Genomic DNA, 12,061 nt, shown 5'->3' on the forward strand with positions numbered 1-12,061 from the left:
GGTTGCCAGAAGAAGGTCTTTTTTGCCTCCCAGACCACCACAAAGTTGAGACATGGGGAGCAAGTGATTGTCCACATGACTCTTCTGTGAAAGTTCTGGATTTTCCGAAGGGCCGTTTACAGTTACATGTTTATTCATTTTTCCAGTCAGTGAGCATTACAAAAATAAAGGACAGAAAAACAGAGGTTATGCTAATAATTCCCAAGTGACTATCAAGAGCATGCAGTTTCAGTCCCTGTTGTAGATGATAACAGATTTTCTCAGGAAGCTAAGGGAAGACACAGCCCAGCTTTGTGAAATTGCAGAGAAGCTAATGATTTGTAAAATTTGTATCTATAAGGTCATACCAACAACTGATTTTTAGGTGATTCTTTGGATTATTGGCAGCATTTGTCACATTCCCTGACAGATACCAACTGTAACAGTTTTAGTGAGGTAGTCAGGAATTTTCCATTAGAGCTGAAAAGCCCAGATGGTCAGCAAATACATCTATGACTTAATGAAAAAATCTTTCACTTGAAGAAACAGAACCAAATTTTTGGTCTTCTGATATTCAGAAATATTTTTTGGTTGAGATCTGACATTTAGACAGTTTTATTTTTTGTTTGATTTTCTGTCTTACAAACAAACAAAAAAAAAAAGCAAACAAAAAACCACCAAAAAATAAACAAAAAAAAATCAAGTAAAATTAGAAAATCCTGTGAACTTGAATAAATACTGAGAATGCTGGCCCATTTCACTGCCCTCCAGTGTGATTCACTGAATAATTTAATATGTTGCCTTGCCAGTAGAGATGAAGTTAATTTTACCTTGCTTCCTTGTGTGGATGTTGATAATGGATAAGCTGTTCATCTACATTAAATTTAACAACTCTTCATTTTTTTACTTTCCAAAGTAAGTGAAATTAAGTCACTTGGAATGCAAGGACCTTTGATATGTCCATTCTTATGTTCTTCTACATATACCTGTTCCCACTGTGAATTTATGTCATTGTATTGAAATGAACCTGGTGAAGAGGTGAACTGAGCTCCTCATGTTTAAACTCTCCTTTTTCCATTCTATATTCAAGGATTGGGTACAAAACTCAGGGAAGTTAATGGGAGTTTTTAATTCATTTGCATTCAAAGATATGCTAGAGAATCCCATTCCAGTTTTGAACCTTCCCTTTATTTTCTCTCTTTACCCTACATTTTCTTTCCACAAAAAAAAAATGGGATAGTCTCTGTTGCTCCCATGTCTTTTCCATTTGCATCATGCATCCTTCCCAACCCTTGTGACATGCCTATCAGGTATAACAAGGTGGGTCTGAAAGAGCTACCTGCACTTCTCATTCATGGTGGGATTTGTTTCTCCCACATACAGGTACAAAGTCAAATGCTTTGTGGAAATCTAATAGAATCAACTCTGCACCCTGGAGTTATGGGATACAGCCAAGGGAAGAACACAGGCACAACTTCTGGACCTGAACTCTTCTTGGGAACAACTGCATAAGCAACACTGTGGCATTGTGCCTAAACTCCTCAGCTTTGCTGGATGTAGAGTGACTCACAGGATCATCTTAGCTCTCTCTGTAACCTCTGCACTGATCTGCAAACCAAATTGTCTTCCCCTGCATAATGGGGGGGCATGACTCTTCCCTTTATCAAGCAAATTGGCTCTCTCATCTAAAAGGTTATTCAGGCAAAATATTGAGGTTTTAACCTCAGATAAAAATATTTGCAAATATCTTAACTCCTTTTTTTTTTTCAAGAGAGACACAATGGAGCATCATGTGAGAACAACCAAGGCCACTAGGAAAGTGAGGCAACATCTCAGCCACCTCTCTAAATGAAAGGCAGAGGTAAGACTAAAGGCTCAAATTAAAATAGCTGTGGAGTTTGACAAGAACACTGTATGCTGCAACAAGTTAAATCAGTGGGCCTTGGGACTGTTATCTAATGGAAGCAGACCAAGAAACATGCATTGCTGTGGGCTGAAAAACTTCACTGGCAAGAAGTGTAACACCTCAGGAAGAAAGCTGCTCTCAAACTGTAATACATCATGAGATAAATCACCTTTTAGGATAAAGGATGTAGAACTAGTTGGCATTTGGGTCTAAAATTGATAGAAAATTATAAATATTTCAAATACAATTGTTTATTTAATCAGGTAAACATATTTAATATACTTAACTAATTATGCATTGCAGAAGATCTGGCAGGTTACGAAACAATGTTAACTAGCCACTAGAACACGGTACTTGTATTTTGTATTTTCACTCACTTGAAGTAGTAATACAGAGATGATGAGATGACATATCTTCTGATCACCATTAGCAGCTCTGAGCAGGAATCATTCCGTGAAATTCCCAGGTTTTTGTTATGTATGTATGCTGGTTTTGGCTGGGGTAGAGATAATTTTCTTCACAGTGGCTGCTATGGGGCTGTGTTCTGGATTTGTGCTGAACACAGGGTTGATAATGTAGAGATGTTTTTGTTATTGCTGAGGAGGACTTACACAGAGCCAAGGCTTTTTCTGCTTTCTGTACTGCCATGCTGGCGAGGAAACTGGGGGTCCCTGGGAGACTGGGAGGAGACACAGCCAGGACAGGTGACCCGAACTGACCAAAGGGATATCCCAGACCATATGACATCATGCTCAGGATAAAAAGCTGTGAGGAAGAAGGAAGAGGACGCGTTTGAGTGATGGTGTTTGTCTTCCCAAGTCACTGTTACATGTGATGGGCCTCTGTTCTCCTGGAGATGGCCTGCCCATGGGAAGCAGTGAATTAATTTGTTGGTTTACTTTACTTATGTGCTCAGCTTTTGTTTTCCCTATTAAACTGTCTTTATCTCAACCTGTGAGTGTTCTGGTTTTACCCTTCTGATTCTCTCCCCAATCCTGCTGGTGGGAGAGTGAGTTAGCAACTTCCCAGGGCTTGGCTGCTGGCTGGGGTTAAACCACAATAATAGGTGTGCTGGTTTTGACTGAGAGAGAGGTAATTTTTTTCACAGTAGCTGGTATGAGGCTGTGTTTTGGATTTGTGCTGGAAACAATGTTGATAACACAGGGATGTTTTAGCTACTGCTAGGCAGTGCTTACACAGTGTCAAGGCTTTCTCTGCCACTCACATCACCCCCACCACAAGAGTAGGAAGGCAGCCTGGATCACCGTAATGATCCCTTGTTTTTAAAAGCTCTGAATACTATACATAATCCCTGTAATTAATCTAGCTCCATAGGCTCCTGTTTATGAGTCAGTTATTTTGGCTGTATGTATCAGAAGAAATAACTAGTTGCAGCCAGTCAGAGTTTATTGAAAGTAGAGAATTACTATTTGGAGCACAGTGTGTTTCTAAAAAGCCTGCTGTATAAGCCTATGCTCATTGGAAACACCGAAGTTGATCTTGATGACACATTCTATTTGCCGAAAGTTTACGGTAGATTGACTCATGCAGTTTTATGTTGTGCTCAGTTCAAAACACTTTTTTTTTTGGTTGAGTGGTAGCTGTTTCAGTGGTTACCTTTTGGTTTGATGGTTTGATTTTATAGGGCAGAGAAAGTTTACCCAAATTATGAGCAGTTGCCAGTATTGCCTGAAGAAAAATATCATCCTGACATTGATTTCTTTGGGGAATGAATCATGCAGCTATATAACTTTTAGCAGTGCTGTCTGTCTAGATTTGTGATCTTTTTCTTTCTTTTAGTACAAAGTTTGTCACTTGAAACAATGTGTGATGTCTCGTCTTAAGCATATTTATAGTTTTCCCTCTGTTTGCCAACAGTTCTGTTCTCTGTGTCATTCGTGTCTGGCATATGCATCATCCCTAGTTCCATTTCAGTATAGAAACCCATAATTTCACTTTATATTTTGTCCATATGCATAATTTTTGTGGTTATGTTTTATCCGTGATGGGGCATTACAAGGAGGCCTTCTTAATGATAGAAACCGTAACATGTCCCAAATATAGCACAGTATGGATAACTGCAGACCGGAGCTTAGGAGTATTTTTGATTTTGACAATTAATGACTGCCTGCATGGAAGTTTTATTGAATTGCATCACATAAACAATCACAAACAGAAAACCAATGGCACATTCCTTTGGAGAGCTCCCTTGAGCTAATCTAATCCAAAGAAAATCAAAACGGCCAAATCTTTAAATCAGCACAAACAGAAAACCTAAGTAGTGAATACAGCTTTATGGATTTCTTTAGGCCAGATCCTGCTCACTTAAAATCTTCCACTTAGGAGGAGAGGACTGAGGAATCCCAGGAGCAGCAAAATCAAAGCAGCAGATGTTTCTAGTCTGGTTCTAATCTCATGTAATTAGAAAAACAGATAAATCATAACTTCTCATTTTCTCATCTCTGCTTTCTTTTTAAGATTGCTTAATTCCCTTCTTTCCTTGTTCTATTGCTGTGGGTCCCTGTTACTTACTATTTATTAAGTGCTGATTGATGCAATTCTTTGGATGTATAAAGCCATAATGTTTGTCCCGATGTTCAGGGGCTCTTGTCAATAAATCTCATCTCTTGTCCTTTGCTTTCCTGAAGAAGGGCAGCTCAGCATTCCATTTGTGACTCCACTGCCTGCCCATCCATGGAGCAGCACTCACTGGACATGTGCATGTCAGTATGGCACAGCATGACACCAGGTACTGTCATCACATCTGAGGAAGTTGTCACTTAGCATTCAGTTACTGGGCTCATTCCCTGCCACAAATCCTTTTTAAAGCAAAACATAAATATCTTCCTAGTGCTAATTGGCAGTAATTCACTTTCAGATTGATTAAGCCTAGAATTTGTTTTTTTTAAGTCGTCATTGAAAATAAGCCAGTTCCAGCTGGGGAACTGGCATAGGCAGCACTGAGCAGGATGCTAGTCAAAATCTATTTCCAGTGCTCATCTGTACCCTTGTGAAATTGGCTTCCCACCTCTCTGAGCAGGCGCTGTGCCATCCTGCTGCATGAGTATGAGGGTGGGCAGCCAAGCCATCATGTGCACACACTGACTCTGGGCAGGAAGGGCACAAATCCAAGCCCAGGAATGGATGCAACAGCATGGCTGGAGTGTAAGCACAGATTCAACAGTAAATGGGCCGTGTCAACAGCATGAAGCTGGAAGTGCCTCTGATATCAGCCAAACAGCCTCCTCCACTGCTTGAAGTAATTTTCATTGCCAAAGGTTCAAGACATATACTGCACAGAAAAGATGTGAAGAAGGAGAAAAGCAGTCAGATCCTTATGATGGCTTGTACATTCATCCTCTGCCTACTCTTTGCATAGCCTTTTTTCTTTTGGTTAGGTTGTTGGTCTTTGGAAAAAGAACAACTGACCTGTGATGTGATGTGGCACTGTGGATGCTTTGCATGGCAAACCTCTTCTGTGTTATAAAGCCAAGGACCAATTAAGACAAGAGGTAATCTCTTACCACTAACCCACCTGCTCACAAGTTCAGGTTTATTCTTAACTTCTTCTGGCTGGTAAGAATTTATGGATGTGCTTTTAACTGGCCAAGGGGTAAGACATCTTTGCCACAGAACAGTACAAGAACCTGCCAGGATCTATTCTTTCCTCAAACACATGCTGCTCAAACCAAATTGCAAGCACCTAGCAGATCGTGGCTATTTTCTGTCCCTTAGACTGAAAGTGACTCTGAAACCCATACGAATAAAGTTGGAATCTCCAAAACACTTGGAGAAATGACAGTGCTACATAATGTTTTACTGATACTGTTGGACAAAGTCTGACACTGTTTTTGGAACTGATTTAATCTGACTTGTAAACTCATAAATTCTTTTGAATGCTGTCAGAAAATTCCATACATTAAACAAAACCATGCCACAGTTTTTGGTGATGAGATTTATTGTGCTGATTTATGAACTTTTCTTCTATATCTATACTTATATTGCTGCAGCCAGAGAGCCGGTAGATTAAAAAGCAAAGCATCCAAGTAGGTGTCACTTCCTGTGTGGGGATAAGACAAACAAAAACTTGAAGTCAGGAGAATCCTCAGGGAAAAATGCTGAAAGCTCTGGTTCTCAACAGTTTCCAAAAATGACAAAGTCTTTACTATTCAGAAATCTTTTTATAAGCCCTGTAACTCATTTCTTTTTCCTTGCCAGAGGTGGCTCAGCAGTTATTCCAAGTGATGTGAATTACTCCAAATTGGTAGAAGTCACAGCAGTCCTTTTATCCAGTCTGTGCTAGTGCTGTACTTTGTATGTTAAACCACTATTAAACTAAAAAGCAGCCATAGTGACATCACATTGTACACCTAAGCAAGCATCCACAATTCAAAGGCATGCATCTGAACTGAGGAATGGAGTCCAGCTTTCCTGTTTCCAAATCACATGTCAAAAGCTCCACAAGTACCAGCAATAATCAGCACTGAGTAGGAAACCCCCACAATTCTAAAACCTTTCTTCATTATACAAAACTTGGACTTGTAAAAATACTTAATTCATTAACAGGATAAAAAAAAAACCAACAAACCCGAACACAACAAAACAAAACTCAGTATGAACTGAGTGAAGAAGTTTTTTCCTTTAGTTTTGTTATGCTGTCAAGTGGAAAATAAGCCACCACCATCACCCTGCCTCCCTTACACTAGCAAACAGTCTGGCAGACAATAACTAGGAAGATGGGAGAATGAGGTTCAAAACTTTCTTTTTCCTGCCAGAAAGACACCCACACAGACATGAAACCAACGTTACAACACATTACACAACACTGTGTGTCCCCAAACAGCAGGGAAACAACTTAGGACCTAAGATAGAGTTCACTGGGCAGGACAGACGTCTTGAGGCACATTTAGTAGCAGGGTTCAGGCAGTGACCAAGGACAGGAGCCTCTGGGCTTGGAGGGAGGTTTGCAAGCTTTCTTTGGTTTCCTGCTCTCTCATTTTCCTCACATCCTTGCCTTTTCTTTTTGCTGGATCTTGCAGGGTAGGTAGCTGACTCCCGGTTTGTTAGTGTTTCTTCTGCAGAGTGCTGAAGGAAGTGCTAAAAGCTGTTTGGCTCTAGCTGTCTTTGGAAAATATGCAGCAGAGTTTGAACTGAAAAGAAAGAAAAAAACAGAAACTAAAAAATTACAAATCTAGACGATCTGTATAATAATAACCTATAAGGTTAACCTGTAAGGTGGATAATGCAAGACACATCAGCTGAATTCTAGGACCAGGAAACTAAGATCAAGTAGGACTGTTAGAGCTTGAGGTTTGAAGTTTTGTCATTGCTCTGCATGATAAACAGGTTTCCTGTAAGATCCACAGGCTGGCACATCACCTATGTACCACTTCATCATTTTAGAGTTTTCTCCTGGGCACAAGTCTAACATCTGCCATCTCTTTTGACTGTGTCTGCCACCATCACATGGCTCTTTCCGGAGCACCCCACACAGATCACCACTTCATGGAAGGGTTTGTGAGCATGCTGGAAAGCAAAGTCTCAGCTTTGCTCTAATCCAAGGCTTTGTACAAGATTCTGTCAGCTCATGTTTCAATGTCAGTGACTTTTCTGTTCTCTTAAGAAATGGTACAGAGAGCCGAATCAACCTTTTTCAGTTTGTCATGGTGGGGAGTACATCTGTTCTCTTGGGGCAACATGTGCACTGCTTTGCCACTAATCCATACTATAAACTTAGAAAGAAACACAAAAGACTGCACAACAGTGCTATTTCAGTTCACAGCTATGTGTCCAGGTCTCTTTCTAAATAGAAATACTTTCATTAGCCATGCAATCCTCTGTTTAATTGCTTACATGATTTTTTTTTCTTTTTTTTAGAAAGGAGCCTCAGAATAGGAAGGGTATAACTAGACAGGACAGAAGTGTGATTCCAGGCAGAACATTATATTTGGTTCCTATTTCTGCTGCCCAAAATAACAATTCTCCAAAGAGCATCAGGGATGTTCAAATTCCAGAGCCAGAAATGAGCTCCATAGCTCAAGACATGATGTAATCTCCAGAAGGAGAGTAAAGAATTCTAAAAGAGAGAAATGCCTGAGATAAGAATGTAAAAATCTGAGGCTGGGTACGTGCCCATAATCTCTCGTGTGTAAACAAACAGTTAAATTTATGTCAGGGAGCAGCATGTTTAGTTTTCTGAAGAAGACATGTTTCCCAGAAGGAATTACATAAATATTTATGAAAATGAAGCAGGAAATATTTTCCCAGGGTAGGACACTGTTCAGCACTGCATCAGGTCAGTAGAAGCTGGGGTTTATTTTGTCAGTCTTCCCCTGGAACTGAATCATTGCCCTCTTGTTTGCAAAAATCTGTTCTGACACAGGAAGAGGCTGCACTTAGATAAACACAATTACAAACCACATTGGGTATTTAATTTCTATCACATCTCTGAATGCATATGTGAATGACTTACATTTTTGGATAGCTTCTCTGAGTGATTGCATGGAAAACAATAGTAATAAGTATCTGTCTTAGGCTTCCCTGTAAGGCTGGTGCCATTATGTCAAAGGTGTCTTCAGTAGAACTGAAAGCCTGCAGGCTAACAGAGAAGTATTCTCAATCCAAGTGTTCACAATAAAAGTGCTTATAACACACTCACTGTGAACCAGGACATTCTTGCTAAGTGCAAAAGTCGGAAACAAAAAGCTGTAATGCAGTGCTACCTAAGTGAACAGAAGTTACACACAGTTGAGGTCTGTTTACAAAATGGGGTACAGTGTTCAGTACTGCACCTCATAAAGCATCCAGCAGCTCTCTGAATCTGTGGTCTGCAACCCAAGCTCCTTACGAGATTTCAGTGCTGACCAGCTGTTCTGTTCCCTGGGCACCAGCTGTCTCCAAACCCCCCTGCCTCACTGCAGATATGCACAGCTGGAATCTGTGTCAGCTTTTCTGTTTAATGGCTAAAAGCTGAGGAGAATAGGAGAGGGAAAGGAGAGGTAGGAGCATCCCAAGAAGGGGTTGTACGCTCTAATGCAGACCTAAGGCTCTCCCAGAGTGCCATCCCTGTGTCAGAGCAGAAAAAGCTCACAGCCATCCCACAAAGTATCTGACCCAACAGAGAGCCAAACTCATCAGTAGGAAACCAGGGAGATCATAGCTGATAGTGGAGCATTTATTTCTATACAGCAGAGGTTGATGAAGCTTCTCAAACATCCCACAAGAATGATCTATAATCATTAGAGTCCTACAAGCTCAGTTTACTAAGCATATTAGCCAGAAGATTTTGAAGAATTTTTGTACTTAGGTTGGTTGTTTTTGTCAGTTATTTGCAGGCATACCAAAATCTAGTCATTGTTTATATCTTAATCAGAGGAACAACTGATGGAGATTGTGTTTATGGGCTTGAGCAGCCATTGCATGATGTCAAAACCAAAAATGGCATTTTACAAAATAGCCCTAGAATTACTTTCCTCCCTACACATTGCAAACCACAATACTCTGCTCTTCCTCTTCGATTTTCTCTAAGCTTTGCCACTGTGATTGATGTGTCCAGCATGACAGAATGAAATACCCCAAATCATCATGACCCCTGACACCAGAACAGAAACCGTAACCGTCCAGGATCTGAAAGCAAAGCAGAGAAATATTCTATTTTTTTCCCCCCAGGTGCTCCCAAGTTTATTTAATACAGTAAGGTACAGAAGGGGAAAATTGTCCTTAACACTGTATTTGGGTCAGAAAGGACACCAGCAGACTCTCAACACGTATGGCTGAATCAGTCCAAGGTTACAAGCAGGATGTATTAACCTGGAGTCCAACCATAGGATCTGTAACTCTCTAGATGATGAAAACTAGCTGTATATCTGGCCACCTTTTGATGAACAGTATTTCAGCATGTTGTCTGTACTCCTTACAGTCTGTTGACGTTTGACTACTAACATCTGAAGAGTAAGCAAATGAAGGTTGTACAAATTTCCAAGGAAGTTACTTGGGCTCCAAACAGACAATGCATGACACAAAGGTTGTCTGACTAATGCTCGTCTCAAAGAACAGAATTTTTCTGCATATTTTTTGTGTCTTTTCAGGGTTTCCTTTAAAACACTCAAGCCCTTGGAAGTGTTTGTTTTGTGACTTTTGTGTCTGGACAATGTGGCCTAGTTTGTTTTTCTCTCTTGCCTACAGTAATTTCTTTAAGCCTGATTCAATGAGAATTAACATGCACAATAAGCACTCTGCTTCATTAAATCTCCATCAGCAATGAAGCTGCTTGAAGATTTTTCAGTGAAACTGGTTTGATAAATACTGATTTGCCAAGCTTTTCATGGTAGTATATCAGTTTTGATGGATTGCCTCTTACGGCAGGTTTTCTAGCTCCAGGACAGCATTTCTGGTCCAACACATGAGAAGACATAACTGATTAGCATACACCCTTGTAATAAGGCAGTATAACCTTAAGGCTCTAGTGCAAGCACTGGTTTGAACTAGGCAGAGAAATAATTCAAATCTGTATCTCCTACATTTAAAGTAAATGCTTTAATTTACCAAGTTTTTAGATCCATTTAATCTAATTTCTGACAGTATTTTCAGGGGGCTTGTGACTGTCATGGAAGCTGGGGGGGGGAAAGAGTAGGGTCTTCATTTATTTTCTAATGTGGAATGAAAACATTTGTAAATTATCACACCACCATCAGAAAAATGTTCCCTGCTTAGTCGGAAGTAGTGACTGAATAATGGCTGAAGTAGTTAAACAAATGGTTTCCTCTCTCACTTACACTTACCTCTCATTATCCCTGATAAATAACAAACAAGTCACTGTAAGTCTCTCAGTACTGTGGAACAGATAGCATCATTCATGTCAGTCTGGCAACATTTCCGAAAATGCCTCCTCCAAACCTAAGTACACTAGCTTCCCACTCCTACGCTCTCTATTCTTGCTCTTACATTGACCTCCTGCTCACAAAATGGAAAGTGAAGAAAAAGTTAAATAAAACAAATTCACAGTGTACAAGTCAGAGGCACAGTGCCCAATGCAAATCACAGAGGAACAAGTTTATTTCTGGTATGACTCTACTCAACTATAATCCTGGATTTGTCTTTCCTCCCCCTCTAGCTGTGTGTACCCATTATCAAGGCCACATTTGAGGGGTAAGTTAGATGACATTGTTTAGGACAGAGACCACTGTTTATTTCTGAAAAGCACTGTATATAGTTTAAAAAAAAAAAGTGTTTTGAAAGGGGGAACAGTATGTGAGCAGGCTAGAAAGAAAAAGACAGAGCAGTATCTTGACCCTGCTTGGGACTTTGGCCAACATTTTATCACAGATGAAAGCCTGAAGTCAGAGCCTTCCTTAAGCCTTTAAGAAAAGATACTCACTTTTACATCAGTACTGCTACTTATTCTGTACACCCAAAGGCTGAAATGTAGGACTAGGGAACTAATACTCTCTTAAATGATGAGGAAAGACTCTCAAAAGCTATTAACATAGCAAATACATTTTTTCCTAGAATGGAAAGCAAACACACTCTCACACACTACATAGTTCAAAAGCCCAGTTCAGCTTTTTGGTAGCTGTCTCATTGTGTGAGAAACCAGAAGTTAACAAAATTCCTGGAAATATTACAAATAGTCATCTTCCCTTTCTTTTCTGCCAGGCTACCTTGAACATCCTCCTATCCCTGATCATTGTGCTCTCCATAAGAGAAAGCTAGAGCTTTTTCCTAGGAAGGGATTGCCCACAGATAGGTCTCTGTCATAGCTCCTTTAAAGAGGAAGGATGCATCAACCTGTTCCTCCATCCAAGAGGCCTCCTACCCTGGTTTCAGGGTCCCAGCACCCAGCTGAAAACGTGAAGGCTACCTCAGGATTTGAATCAGTTGGACTTCCTGGACAACACAAAGATAATGTTCTGTTGGGATCTATGCTACACCACTGTCCCGATATATGACTTCTCCTAGTGCATAGAAAAAGTGATGTGGGAGAAGATGCTGCAGTCATTTCAAGCTCATCTTGTTCTGTATATTCAGTCCTGAAGTGTGTCCCTTCTACACTGTGTCTATCAACATGATCTGGGCTTGGGGCTAGCATTGTGGAACTATCTGTAAGCAAAAACCCACCATTTGTGGGTTTCAGGCTAAAACACCCATGGATAACATCAACTTTTCATTTGCTACTCG

The 12,061-nt window shown here is 40.3% G+C and overlaps 1 protein-coding gene across 2 annotated transcripts in view; it reads right to left on the reverse strand.

Annotated features, from left to right (window-relative positions):
- Positions 1–4,006: 4,006 nt before the first annotated feature.
- LOC146442368 (uncharacterized) overlaps positions 4,007–12,061 on the reverse strand; it is a 43,019-nt gene continuing 34,964 nt past the window's right edge. Inside the window, exons 2-3 of one of the 2 annotated variants that reach the window (XM_085053451.1) lie at positions 6,900–7,035; positions 4,007–5,945 (exon numbers count right to left, since the gene is read on the reverse strand). In XM_085053451.1, coding sequence (XP_084909577.1) covers positions 5,805–5,945; positions 6,900–7,035 — 277 coding nt within the window. In that variant the 3' untranslated portion in view covers positions 4,007–5,804. Of the gene's footprint in view, positions 7,036–12,061 lie in introns of both variants that reach the window. The other variant, XR_014850238.1, reaches the window with a different exon arrangement.

Source organism: Lichenostomus cassidix, chromosome 2, assembly GCF_008360975.1.
Source record: "Lichenostomus cassidix isolate B80296 chromosome 2, HeHo_3.0, whole genome shotgun sequence".
Classification (NCBI taxonomy): Eukaryota; Metazoa; Chordata; class Aves; order Passeriformes; family Meliphagidae; genus Lichenostomus; species Lichenostomus cassidix.